We start from the raw sequence: 11,514 nt of genomic DNA, 5'->3' as shown, positions 1-11,514 counted from the left end.
AAAAATGAAGGAAAAGAAATATTGTCTAGAATAGTACTAAAAGATCACACGACAATTGGGTAATTAATATACTACTACACTAGAATACTACTTAGACATATTCTATTTTATTCTACAACACCCTAACAGATAAAAACTAATTTTAATTACTGAATGCCGAAAGGAATACACAAAAATTACACAATTCTATACTGCAGTTAAGCCTCTCCTAATTACAACAGCAGAATTTTAGTAAGAGAGTTTCTACAGATACCTCTACTATACTACACAAAAATTTTACAATAATTTTACAATAATAAAATAAGCACGCTAATGTCTAGTAAGATATTACTCGTATACTACTGTACAGTATACAATAATTTTGAACTACGTTCAGACGTATCCTAATTTCAATACTGGTACCGTTTGTCACTACTAAGCACAAACAGAAATTGAAATTGCAAGTTTGAAATTTGCACAAACTACTGTACTCAAAGATTACCAACAATACTAAATGCTTAGACAGATTATTATTAGTACTTAGCTCCTAATAGACATACACACAAAGATACACATGAATATAGCAGGTAAGGTACTGTACTATCTAAATATACTGTATCTGCACTATGTTCATTTCTGCATTCATTTTCTGTTAATGATTTTCAGCAGTCCAAAATTATAACAGTTTCCTGTTTCTTGTTCTGAATCTTCCCCTTCCTCTTGAATCCCAACTATAGCACTATAGTGTTTATTGAAAAGCTTGGCCTTTTCATCATCGTTAGTTATGAACTCTCCTGCCTCCCCTTTTAGATCTGGAATTTTATTTTTACCCCCCCCCCCCGTTCTGTGTTCTTATTAGCTATACATATTTCCCCACCTGTCTTTATAACCCTGTCGTCCTGTTGCTGGCTTACTCAAAAAAGAGAAGTCTTTTGCCTCCTTTTTTACCTTATTTGATTCCGTTTGTAGCAAATTCAGTTTCCCCTTATTTCCTACTCGTTTACTAATTTAATTCCTTGTCACCCTACATTTCCTTTTTAGTCACTGGACATCCCTATTATACTATGATGAGTCATTTGTACTGCTAACTGTTTTAGTCCGCACATACACTCCTTCCAGTCGGCACATACAGTTCTCCTTCCAGAATTAGACTTTGAGTCCTCTCCATAGCAATTCTACATTTTCCCCTCCAGTATCCACGGAGTTCTTTTCAATATGTGTTCTTTAAAAGCTGTAGGCAATATATCAACCATGTCCGATGCACTTTTTACCAAGCAGAAAACAAAATTTCAACGCCGCATGCTATTCTCAAATATCAGCCATTTCACAAAATCAGAGAGATTGAAAAAAAAAAGTGTCACAAAAAAACTGACACAGAGGCTTGTTACAACCATCTCAAGTGCATGCCGCTTGGTATACTGACTCAGGAGGGGGTTACTTAATACCCACCTAGAGGGAGAAGCTCGAACTACAAGAGTGACGCGCAGCGAATTATTACTGTTATTTTTGGGTCTCCCTTCATGTGCGTGTGTGTGGGGAGGAGGGTCTTCATCAATATTTAAAATTAAGTTACAGTGGATACAAAAATATTATACAAAGCTTTGATTTTAGAATTAAATTTATTATTATAAACAATAATACAACTCTCTTGACAACTTCAACTATATTAATCTGTTATTTGGGAGAGAAGAGCAGTTCCTCTAAGGATCCAGTAACTTTGCTCTTTAATAGAAGGGAGCAGAACTGCAATAACAAAGTTAGTACTGTGACCTGTGGTTGAAAGAACACCTGCTCTTATAGCAGTCTTATACAGTGGAGCTGTATAACGAATTCCAGAGTAATTCCGTTCAGTCACAGGTGTCATTTGCATTGCAGGAAATGGAGGATTCAGTTCCCCTAAACAAACAAACAAAAACATTAGGTTAGTTAACAATAGTACAGTAAAGTGTCAGTTCTCGTAAAAACAAACTCAACTTTAGACCAATGAATACTTGACTTCAAAGGCGAAGAGATAGTGAAAGAAACATCTCATTTCACTGCAAAGTTACTTTCATTAAAGGTATCATAATGTTTTTATAGACACAGTAAGACAAACTCCTAGGTGTCACAAGAATGAAGAATTTTATACCATATGTAAAAAGATACCTCCCGAAGGTATCACAACCTTGACGAAGGCAAAATATATTTTGCCGTGTGTTTATTGGAGGCTTGCGTGGTCAAATGATCCTTAGAGCTATACCGGCGGGAGCATCTGCTCCTGGTAGGGCCACCCAAGCCGGACAGGTCTAAGGTGATGATCCAGACTAAGAGTGATACCCTGGTCCTCCAGGTTGGGGGTTGAGCGTAGGGTTAACTCCCCTACCTCATAAAAAAACAACTGTTACGGATACCTTAAGAATGAATAAAGCAGGACTGGAAAACTTGGTGACGAACCTGCGAGAAAAACGGCTAAAGAGAAGGAAAAAGGATATTATATTAGCAACGTGGAATGTTATGGAAGGAGGAGGAGAGGAAGACCTAGGAAAAGATGGATTGATGATGTTGAGGATGACCTTAGAAAGTTAGGAGTTAAACGTTGGAGAAGAAAAGCTGAGGACCGAGATGAATGGAGGCAGGTGATAAAGGAGGCCAAGGACCTACAAGGACTGTAGCGCTGACCAGTAAGTAAGTATGTAAAAAGATAATGATTCATATTGTATCAATCATCAATCAACCTGCTGATTCAGTTTTAACAAGACAGCTCATAAACTGAGTACCGATATGTTGCCATTGATGCTTTCACGGCCTATACTTACAGTATAGACATGATACAGGCTTTTGGAACTATGCCGTGTCAAGAAAATAAGGTGAAATTCTTTACATTTTGCAGAGAACTTTGCTCTGTGTCATCAGAAGAAAATCTCGATTGTCCACAAGAAAGGCTTCACATTTGGTGTTTACCCAACAAAATTAATTAAATCTCAGCCATAGATGCTCAAAAGAGCTTCAGTTTACTCAGTCTGCCATCCAGTAGGCCTAGAGTAAAACAGAACATCAAAGTTAAACCACTATCTTGGTGGTTGTTGACACTCATTACCATCACTGAAAGTGAAAACAGATACTCATTTTCACAAGTCAGTAGTTATGTCAGGTGCATATTTTAGCTGATTAATAAAGTGAAAATGAAAATGAAAAACCTACAACCTGTTTTCCAGTCATTGACCGGGTCAGGGATGGAATGAATGAAGCAGATATAGGCTATTAGTATGATGGTGTCGCCACTCCCAACGTGATTTATTAATGACTGATAGATGCTACGAAATGAGAATGGAGAGTGTTGCTGGAATGAAAGATGAAAGGGAAAACTGGAGTACCCAGAGAAAAACCTGACCCACCTCTGCTTTGTACAGCACAAATCTCACATGGAACGACAGGGATTTGAACCACGGTATCCAGCGGTGAGAGGCCGACGCGCTGCCATCTGAGCCATGGAGGCTCCTGACTAATAAAGTATCTATCTATCTATCTATCTATCTATATATATATAAAATAAGAGTTTTGTCTGTACATTGCTCAGAATTTGAAAAGAATGGTATTTCTGTATCAGTCATGTCCATAGTAACAAGGAAATGCACTTTTTACTTTTCCGTAATTTCTGTCTGTCTGTCTGTCTATCTGTCTGTCTATCTGTCTGTCTGTCTGTCTGTCTGTCTGTCTGTCTGTCTGTCTGTCTGTCTGTCTGTATGTATGTATGTATGTATGTACATGCATCACGAGAAAACAGCTAAAGAGAACTTCATGAAAATTTGTATGCAAAGTCAGGGAATAAGTCGCTAGAATCATAATTTTATTCACACTGATGGAAATGGTAGTTTAGGGGAAAGTCAAAAAGTTAATTTTCAATTATTTATGTTATTAGTGGTCCTATCTTAAGAACAATTGGTATGCAAAGTCGAGAAGAAAGTCGCTACATACTAGGCTATAAAGAATTTTATTCACGCTGAGTGAAATGGTAGTTTAGGGGAAGGCCTAAAATTTACATTATTAGTGGTTCTGTCTCATTGGAAATTGGTATGCAAAGTAGGAGGATGAGCCACTACAATCTAGACTATAAATAATTTAATTCATCCTGAGTGAAATGGTAGTTTAGTGGAAGGCCTAAAATTTAATTCTGAAATATTTATAATATTAGTGGTCGTATCGATAAATACTACATAACCAAAGTTATATAGAATTGAATTTTCGACCATTTATGTCTTATATATTTTTACCGTACCGGCTATGTTAATACAGATATTAATGAAATTGTATTTTTGTTGCTAAGTCCATATCAACGCTGAGTCATGAGAAAATGGGTTAACAGAATTTTATGAAAATCGGTATATAGAGTCGGGGAATAAGAAACTACAGTCTACAATTTCCGATCATTTATGTTTTCTTCAGTTTTAACGTATTTACTATGATAAGAGTGGTATTTCAGTGTCGGAAGAAAACTATATATGAAGGCTTACAATATCGAAAGGGCATAACATTGATCAACTATAACATTACATTGACCATTGTTTGTTGTGATGTTCTTTGTCTCTTATGCTGCCTCTCTCAACTCCGATAGATGGGATTAATGCTGTGTACCGAGCATAATAGCCTGACTGAATATTGGCGGGAAATAGCCAGGGAGTTAGGAAACTTTCTTCTTTAGCATGCCATTCCTTTCGTTCATACATTTTCTTATACAGCTGGTACGTAACACACTGGTTCAACATAGTATTCCAGCTGTTCGATCCCTACTCTGACAGAATTTTATGAAAATCGGTATATAGAGTCGGGGAATAAGAAACTACAGTCTACAATTTCCGATCATTTATGTTTTCTTCAGTTTTAACGTATTGACTATGATAAGCAGCAGCAGCAGCAGCAAAAATTTGCCTCCAAATCAGATAGATTTTTCCACTGCCAGTGTAGTGAATTGATACTATCCGACTCATTGGGTACTCCTAGGAAACATACTAGTAAAAGGGCATAGTTTTTGCCCTGGGAATCGCCACTATTTGACCGCCTCCCTGCCGAAGAGGGACAAAGAATGTTCATGGATCACGGTAGTCTGCGGCTTGGTCATTCCAGCTCTGGAACTTTGGACTGTTGGATCGGCAGCTTAGTCATGTTCGTTAAAAGTGAGAAAATGTCTGGTTTTTCATTTGATCGAGTATTTCATATGAAAGCATTGCTTTTAATAGTGACATTCCTACTGACGTTATTGTAATGTATGTTCATTTCAGTTGGGAAACCACTAAGACAGTCTTTCTCAGGATTTAAAAAGGCAGGTGAAAAGTGAGTTTCTACCATTATAATGAAAGCTTCCCAACCTTATTGTGACTGATGGTATGCAAGCAGGTCTACCATTACAGTGAGAATTCCCTAACTCCGTCTTCATATGAGAAAAGATGTTTGGTGACTTCCCCGTCGCGTTTCTAGGGTGACATTAAGAGCTATGCAATTTCATGCAATCCTGCTCACAACGTGCACACTACCTAACGTAGAATTCTGTATACAATGTAGAAATCCATAGCGAAGCATGGGTACATCAGCTAGTCTGTAATTAAGTGATGCTAGAAATGTGACTTACATGTTAGATATTGTTCCTATCCCACCATTCCTCTAGAAATAAAATGGAAAACCACTTCTATGATGGTCCAGAGTCAGATTTTCACTTACTCAGCTCACTTACATTTCCCAAGGTTGGATGAAACCTATTCCAGTCCCTCAAACCAGTCCTAAATTTGTGAGAAGCCTTTCTCGTTGACAGTCGAGATTTTCTTCTGATGACGCAGAGCAAAGTTCTCTGCGAAATGTAAAGAATTTCAGCTTATTTTCTTGATACGACATAAGCCCAAAAGCCTATATCACGTCTGTAAGTACCAATATGTCTGGGTATATTTCGGTCTCTTAAAAAATAAATGTTGGATTTGAAATAATTTCACTGGTTTTTCAGCAGTACAAACAATTGTGATGCTAGCCACAGAAAACAGTCTGTATCCATTTTTGAAGGGCGGAAAAAAGTCCGCTGAACACTTCATGTCATATGATGCTGGCATGTAAAAGATCTCTGGTGACATATTTGGTGTTTACCCGACAAAATTCATTAAATCTCAGCAAATAGACACCCAAGAGAGTTTCGGTTTACTCAGTCTGCCAAGCCTAGAGTAAAACAGAACATTAAAGTTGATACCACTATCTTGGTGGTTGTTGACACTCGTTATCATCCCCGAAAGTGAAAACAGATTGTTGATAATTTTCACAAGTTAGAAGTTATGTCAGGTACATATTTTAGCTGACTAATAAAGTATATCTGTAATTAAGTGATGCTATAAATGTGACTTACATGTTAATATTGTTCCTATCCCAGCATTCCTCTGGAATTGAAATGGAAAACCACTTCTATGATGGTCCAGAGTAGGATTATAACTTACTTCTCAACTCACTTACGTATTCCAAGGTTGTGTGAAACCTATTCCAGGCCCTCAAACCAGTCTTAAATTTGTCAATCAAGACTACAATATCTGGATTAATTGAGTTCTATTGCAACATGTAGCTCATGTACGGATAAACTCAAAACCACTTGATAAGCAAACTACAAACCCAGCAAACACTACGTAGTTCCAAACAAACTGGTAGATGCAGACACAAACTGATGAGTGCAGTGGCAGTTGCTGATTCTTAGACCAATAGTAATTACAGTTTTACATGTACCATGATGAATAGAATACTTAGTGTAATCACTCCACTCTTTCAGCATTGTCGCTGGTGGCCCTGCAGGAGTGTGGCACTGCAGTCACTTCAAACAGCGCGTGTACCAAGTAGTTGACAAGGGTACGAGGATGCATGTGTGAAGTCATGGTTATAATTTTAATGTGTATGCAAGGAAATTTGTTTTCAGAAAATGCAGTGCTTTGTGTGTGCACTCAACTAATTTTCTATTGTTTAGAGAAAATATAGTTTTGTCCCTGGTTGCAAATTGAGTTACGGAAGAAAGCATGACTGTCAAAAGAAAACAATTTGTTTGTGAAATGGGTGAGAGTTATTCCCCAGAAAGATAAGCAATTTTAGCCGAGAGCAGCATTTGTGATGTGTATTTTTTTTTTTTTTTAGAAGATTTAATTATAAAGGTGGACTATTTCATAGTGAATGGTGAAAACACTGAACTTCCTCCAGCAAAGTGGAAATTAAAACCTCACATTTACAAAATTTACTAGAATAGCTATTCACTGAGGTAAAATCACAAAAGTCATTCTGCAGGAAAAGGAATGAAGACAACATCAAGAGGAAAAGAAATAAGAATCATGATGTCAGTGAAGCAGTAATGGCAACAGTAAGCAGTGAAGTTCAAGTTCAAGGCCAGCCAAGTTGTAGTCAAATTCAGCACCAGTCTAGTTCTCTTGCCAAAAAGACAATATTGTCTCTCAAAAGGCAACTAAAGAATGAAACTTGTAATTTAATGCTAGCTAAATGTAGTCTGTCTTCAACCAAAGCTAGAATTAATTTCCTACAGAGACATATTAAGTATACAGAATTTCAACTTAAAGATTGCGAGTTTCTTAGTAAGAAGCAGAAAATTATTACAGGGACTAGATTAAAGAAATGTCAAGTAAAATTTCCCAACGGCATGAGGTACTCTCTTTTAGAGAGTTTATTACTTAGAATAAAAATCACTGCACTGTCTGCGCAATTATCTGTTACCTCTTTCCTCATAAAGCCATTTGAAGAAATTTTGCAAGGTCTTAAATGTCCCTATGGTGTAAATCCTCATTGTATAAGTGATATTTCAGTTGATTTTGAGGATGCAATGGACAAGAATAAGTGGTATGGGGTAGTTACATTCAATGAGGTTAAGCTAAGAGAAGCTATTCAATTTAATGGTTATTCACTAAAAGTAGATGGCTTGGTTGATTTAGATGAACTCACACTAGATTGTCACAGAAATCAGGTCGCAAATCATGCAGTGGTTTTTACTAGCTGATGTACCCGTGCTTCGTTATGGAATTCTACATCGTATAATGAACTCTAGGTTAAGTAGTGTACACATTGTGGGTAATATTATATTAAATTGCATTGCTCTTTACATTACCCCAGAAACGTGACGACGAAGTCACCATACGTCTTTTCTCATGTGAAGACTGGGTAAGGAACTTTTATTGTAATGGCAGGCCCTCTTGCCTACTATCATTCACAATCAAGTTGGGGAGTATTCATTACGATGGTACGCCCACTAGCCTACTACCAGTCACAATCGAGTTGGGCAGTTTTCATTATAATGGCAGACACTCACTCTCCACCTGCCTTTTTACATCCTCAGAAAGACTTCCTTTGTGGTTTTCTCAACTGAAATCAACACAGGTCATTATAATGATGTCAGTAGGAATGTCGTGATTAAAAGCAATGTTATCATATGAAATACTTGATCAAATGAAAAACTGCACATTTTCCACTTTAATGAACAGTACTACGCTGCCACCGGGCGAGTTGGCCGTGCGCGTAGAGGCGCGCGGCTGTGAGCTTGCATCCGGGAGATAGTAGGTTCGAATCCCACTATCGGCAGCCCTGAAAATGGTTTTCCGTGGTTTCCCATTTTCACACCAGGCAAATGCTGGGGCTGTACCTTAATTAAGGCCACGGCCGCTTCCTTCCAACTCCTAGGCCTTTCCTATCCCATCGTCGCCATAAGACCTATCTGTGTCGGCGCGACGTAAAGCCCATAGCAAAAAAAAAAAAAGTACTACGCTGCCGATCTAACAGTCCAACAGTTACAGAGCTGGAATAACCAGGCCGCAGACAGCCGTGAACACTCCTCTGCCATTATTCTGTTAAGTGTGCATACTGCTCATTCCAATCAAATGCCTCAGAATAGCTATCGAATAGCTGGAATACTATGATGAAACAGTGTGTTACGTACCAGTAGTATCAGAAAATTTATGAACCAGGGCAGTGGCATGTTAAGGAAGAAAGTTATCTAATTCCCCCGTTAATTCCCACCAATGTTCACCAATGTTCAGGTATGCAGCAGTAACCCCATCTACCGGAGATGAGTAGTAGCAGAAGAGAGAAAGCATATCACAACAAACAATGGCCAATGTAATGTTATTGTTGATAAATTTTATGAGCTTTCGATATTGTAGGCTTTCATATTTAGTTTTCTTCCAACTGTGTGATATTAGGGCACCTAATGTAAAGGGTGTCCATTTTACTGCGACAGTATGGCGTATTGAGGCATAAGGAGCCTTTCATTTTCACCCTTTTCCTGGCCCTTATCTTTTTTGGCCAATACCTTCATTTTTCAAAGTGTCAGACCCCTTCCATTTTTTCTCTGATTGGTGATATATAGAGAATGGTTGCCCAGTTGTACTTCCTCTTAAAATAATAATCATCGCCACCATCATAGTTGGTATGACAAAACTGAATAAGACATAAATGAACGGAAATTGTCATCATCATCAGTTTTCCGCTCCAGTTGCCCGGGTGTGGTTAGAAATTGTATTCTCTATAATTTTTGTTATGTAGTACTTTCCAATAGGACCAATAACATAGGTATTTAAAAATTAAATTTTAGTCCCTTCCCCTAAACTACCATATCATCCAGGTGAATAAAATTATATATAGCCTAGACTGTAGTTCCTTATACCCTGAATTTACATACTGATTTTCATTTAATTCTGCTTACCTATTTTCTCATGGCTCAGCGTTGATACGGACTTGGCAATAAAAATTCAAATTCATGAATATCTCTATCGTCATAGCTGGTACTGTAAACATGTATAAGACATAAACGATCAGAATTCTCTATAACTTTTGTTATGCAGTATTTATTGATAGTACCACTAATAATATAAATATTTGAGAATTAATTTTTTTTTTTGCTAGGAGCTTTACGTCGCACCGACACAGATAGGTCTTATGGTGACGATGGGATAGGAAAGGCCTAGGAATTGGAAGGAAGCGGCCGTGGCCCCAGCATTTGCCTGGTGTGAAAATGGAAAACCACGGAAAACCATCTTCAGGGCTGTCGATAGTGGGACTCAAACCTACTATCTCCCGGATGCAAGCTCACAGCCGCACGCCTCTACGCACACGGCCAACTCGCCCGGTGAATTAAATTTTAAGCCTTTCTCTAAACTACCATTTCACTCAGCATGAATAAAATTATTTATAGCCTAAATTATAATGGCTCATTCCCTGACTTTACATACCGATTTTCATTAAATTCTCTTAAGCCATTTTCTCATGATGTGTGTAGAGACAGACAGACAGACAGACAGACAGACAGACAGACAGACATGCTGGAAAATTAAAAAGTGCATTTCCGTGTTGCTGTGGACATGGCCGATACAGAAACACCATTCTTTTTAAAATCTGAACAATGTACAGACAACTTTTACATTATATATATAGATGTCTGTTCCTTTTATGCAGAACTGGGTCCAATCTATGGCCATTTTGGCAAGCAGAAAAGCACTCCAGGAGATATCCTAACTACAGGTCATACTGCAGCCTGAGAAAGCTGGGGTGAGGGTGGTAGGTTCCATGTGTGATTGTAGTTAGTCAAACAAAAAGTCCTATAATCTTTAGGAATTAGTGGGAAGAAAAACTGAGCACAATGTTATATTTTGAATCCAGAAGATGTAAAATGGAAGACCTGAGCCTTTTCAGATTTTATGCATACATTCTGTCCACAGGTTACTGGTTCATATCCATCCCAGAGGACCAATGTTTACTGGCTAGTGTTTCCTGTATTTGAATGTAGTAAACTGTACCTTCTATTGTCACATGATTTACTGTGGAACTAAATCTGTAAAACTTCACATTATTCATAAGCAACCAAGGAACAATAAAAGAGGTTCAGAGCCATCTTAATTCAACCTAATACAATCAGTATAATTATTTCTCCTTTGGAAAAACACAAACTTTTGTTATTGGCCCTTTAAGTAAGCTATTGGCTGTTTTCAATATCACTATTCTTACTATTCCATCACAGCCAGGATGCAGTTTATTTACTACACCCTTTCTCCAATATAAGAGTGGTGTATCATCTTCCTTGGTTGTTACTTTCTCACCAAGTTGAATGATGAGTCTTCCACTTCGATCTCTGCTGAAGTATACAAAATAATACAGGATCTGATCAGGAGTAGCCATCAGGGAGTCCCAATTAGGAAATGACCTGGGATTAGGATTTGAACATCACCAGGATACAAGTCAAAGGAGGAATGGTTTCATGTTCCATCAGAAAACAATCCTGCAGATGTTCTATCAAGAGGGACAAGCCCTGGGGCTCTACATTATGACAAAGTATGGTGGAATGACCCATCATGGCTAACTGAAGGCAACAACAATTATATGGGATGTTCCAGAGTATCAGAAGGCAAAATTGTGTGGTACACTTTCAATTGCATAATCAGAATTTTCAAGATTTTTCAATGTTATGTTGCATGCTGTAAGTGTTTTTTGCAATGGGCTTTACGTCGCACCGACACACACAGGTATTATGGTAGCGATGGGATAGGAAAGGAC

At 37.9% G+C, this 11,514-nt stretch overlaps 1 protein-coding gene across 1 annotated transcript in view; it reads right to left on the bottom strand.

Moving 5' to 3' along the window:
- Positions 1-1,631: 1,631 nt before the first annotated feature.
- Dhc16F (Dynein heavy chain at 16F) overlaps positions 1,632-11,514 on the bottom strand; it is a 1,052,459-nt gene continuing 1,042,576 nt past the window's right edge. Inside the window, exon 66 of the mRNA XM_068227815.1 lies at positions 1,632-1,875. Within this exon, the coding sequence (XP_068083916.1) occupies positions 1,646-1,875 (230 nt within the window). The 3' untranslated portion in view covers positions 1,632-1,645. The remainder of the gene's footprint in view (positions 1,876-11,514) is intronic.

Source organism: Anabrus simplex, chromosome 5, assembly GCF_040414725.1.
Source record: "Anabrus simplex isolate iqAnaSimp1 chromosome 5, ASM4041472v1, whole genome shotgun sequence".
Lineage (NCBI taxonomy): Eukaryota > Metazoa > Arthropoda > Insecta > Orthoptera > Tettigoniidae > Anabrus > Anabrus simplex.
This window is presented reverse-complemented; position numbering and strand designations above follow the sequence as displayed.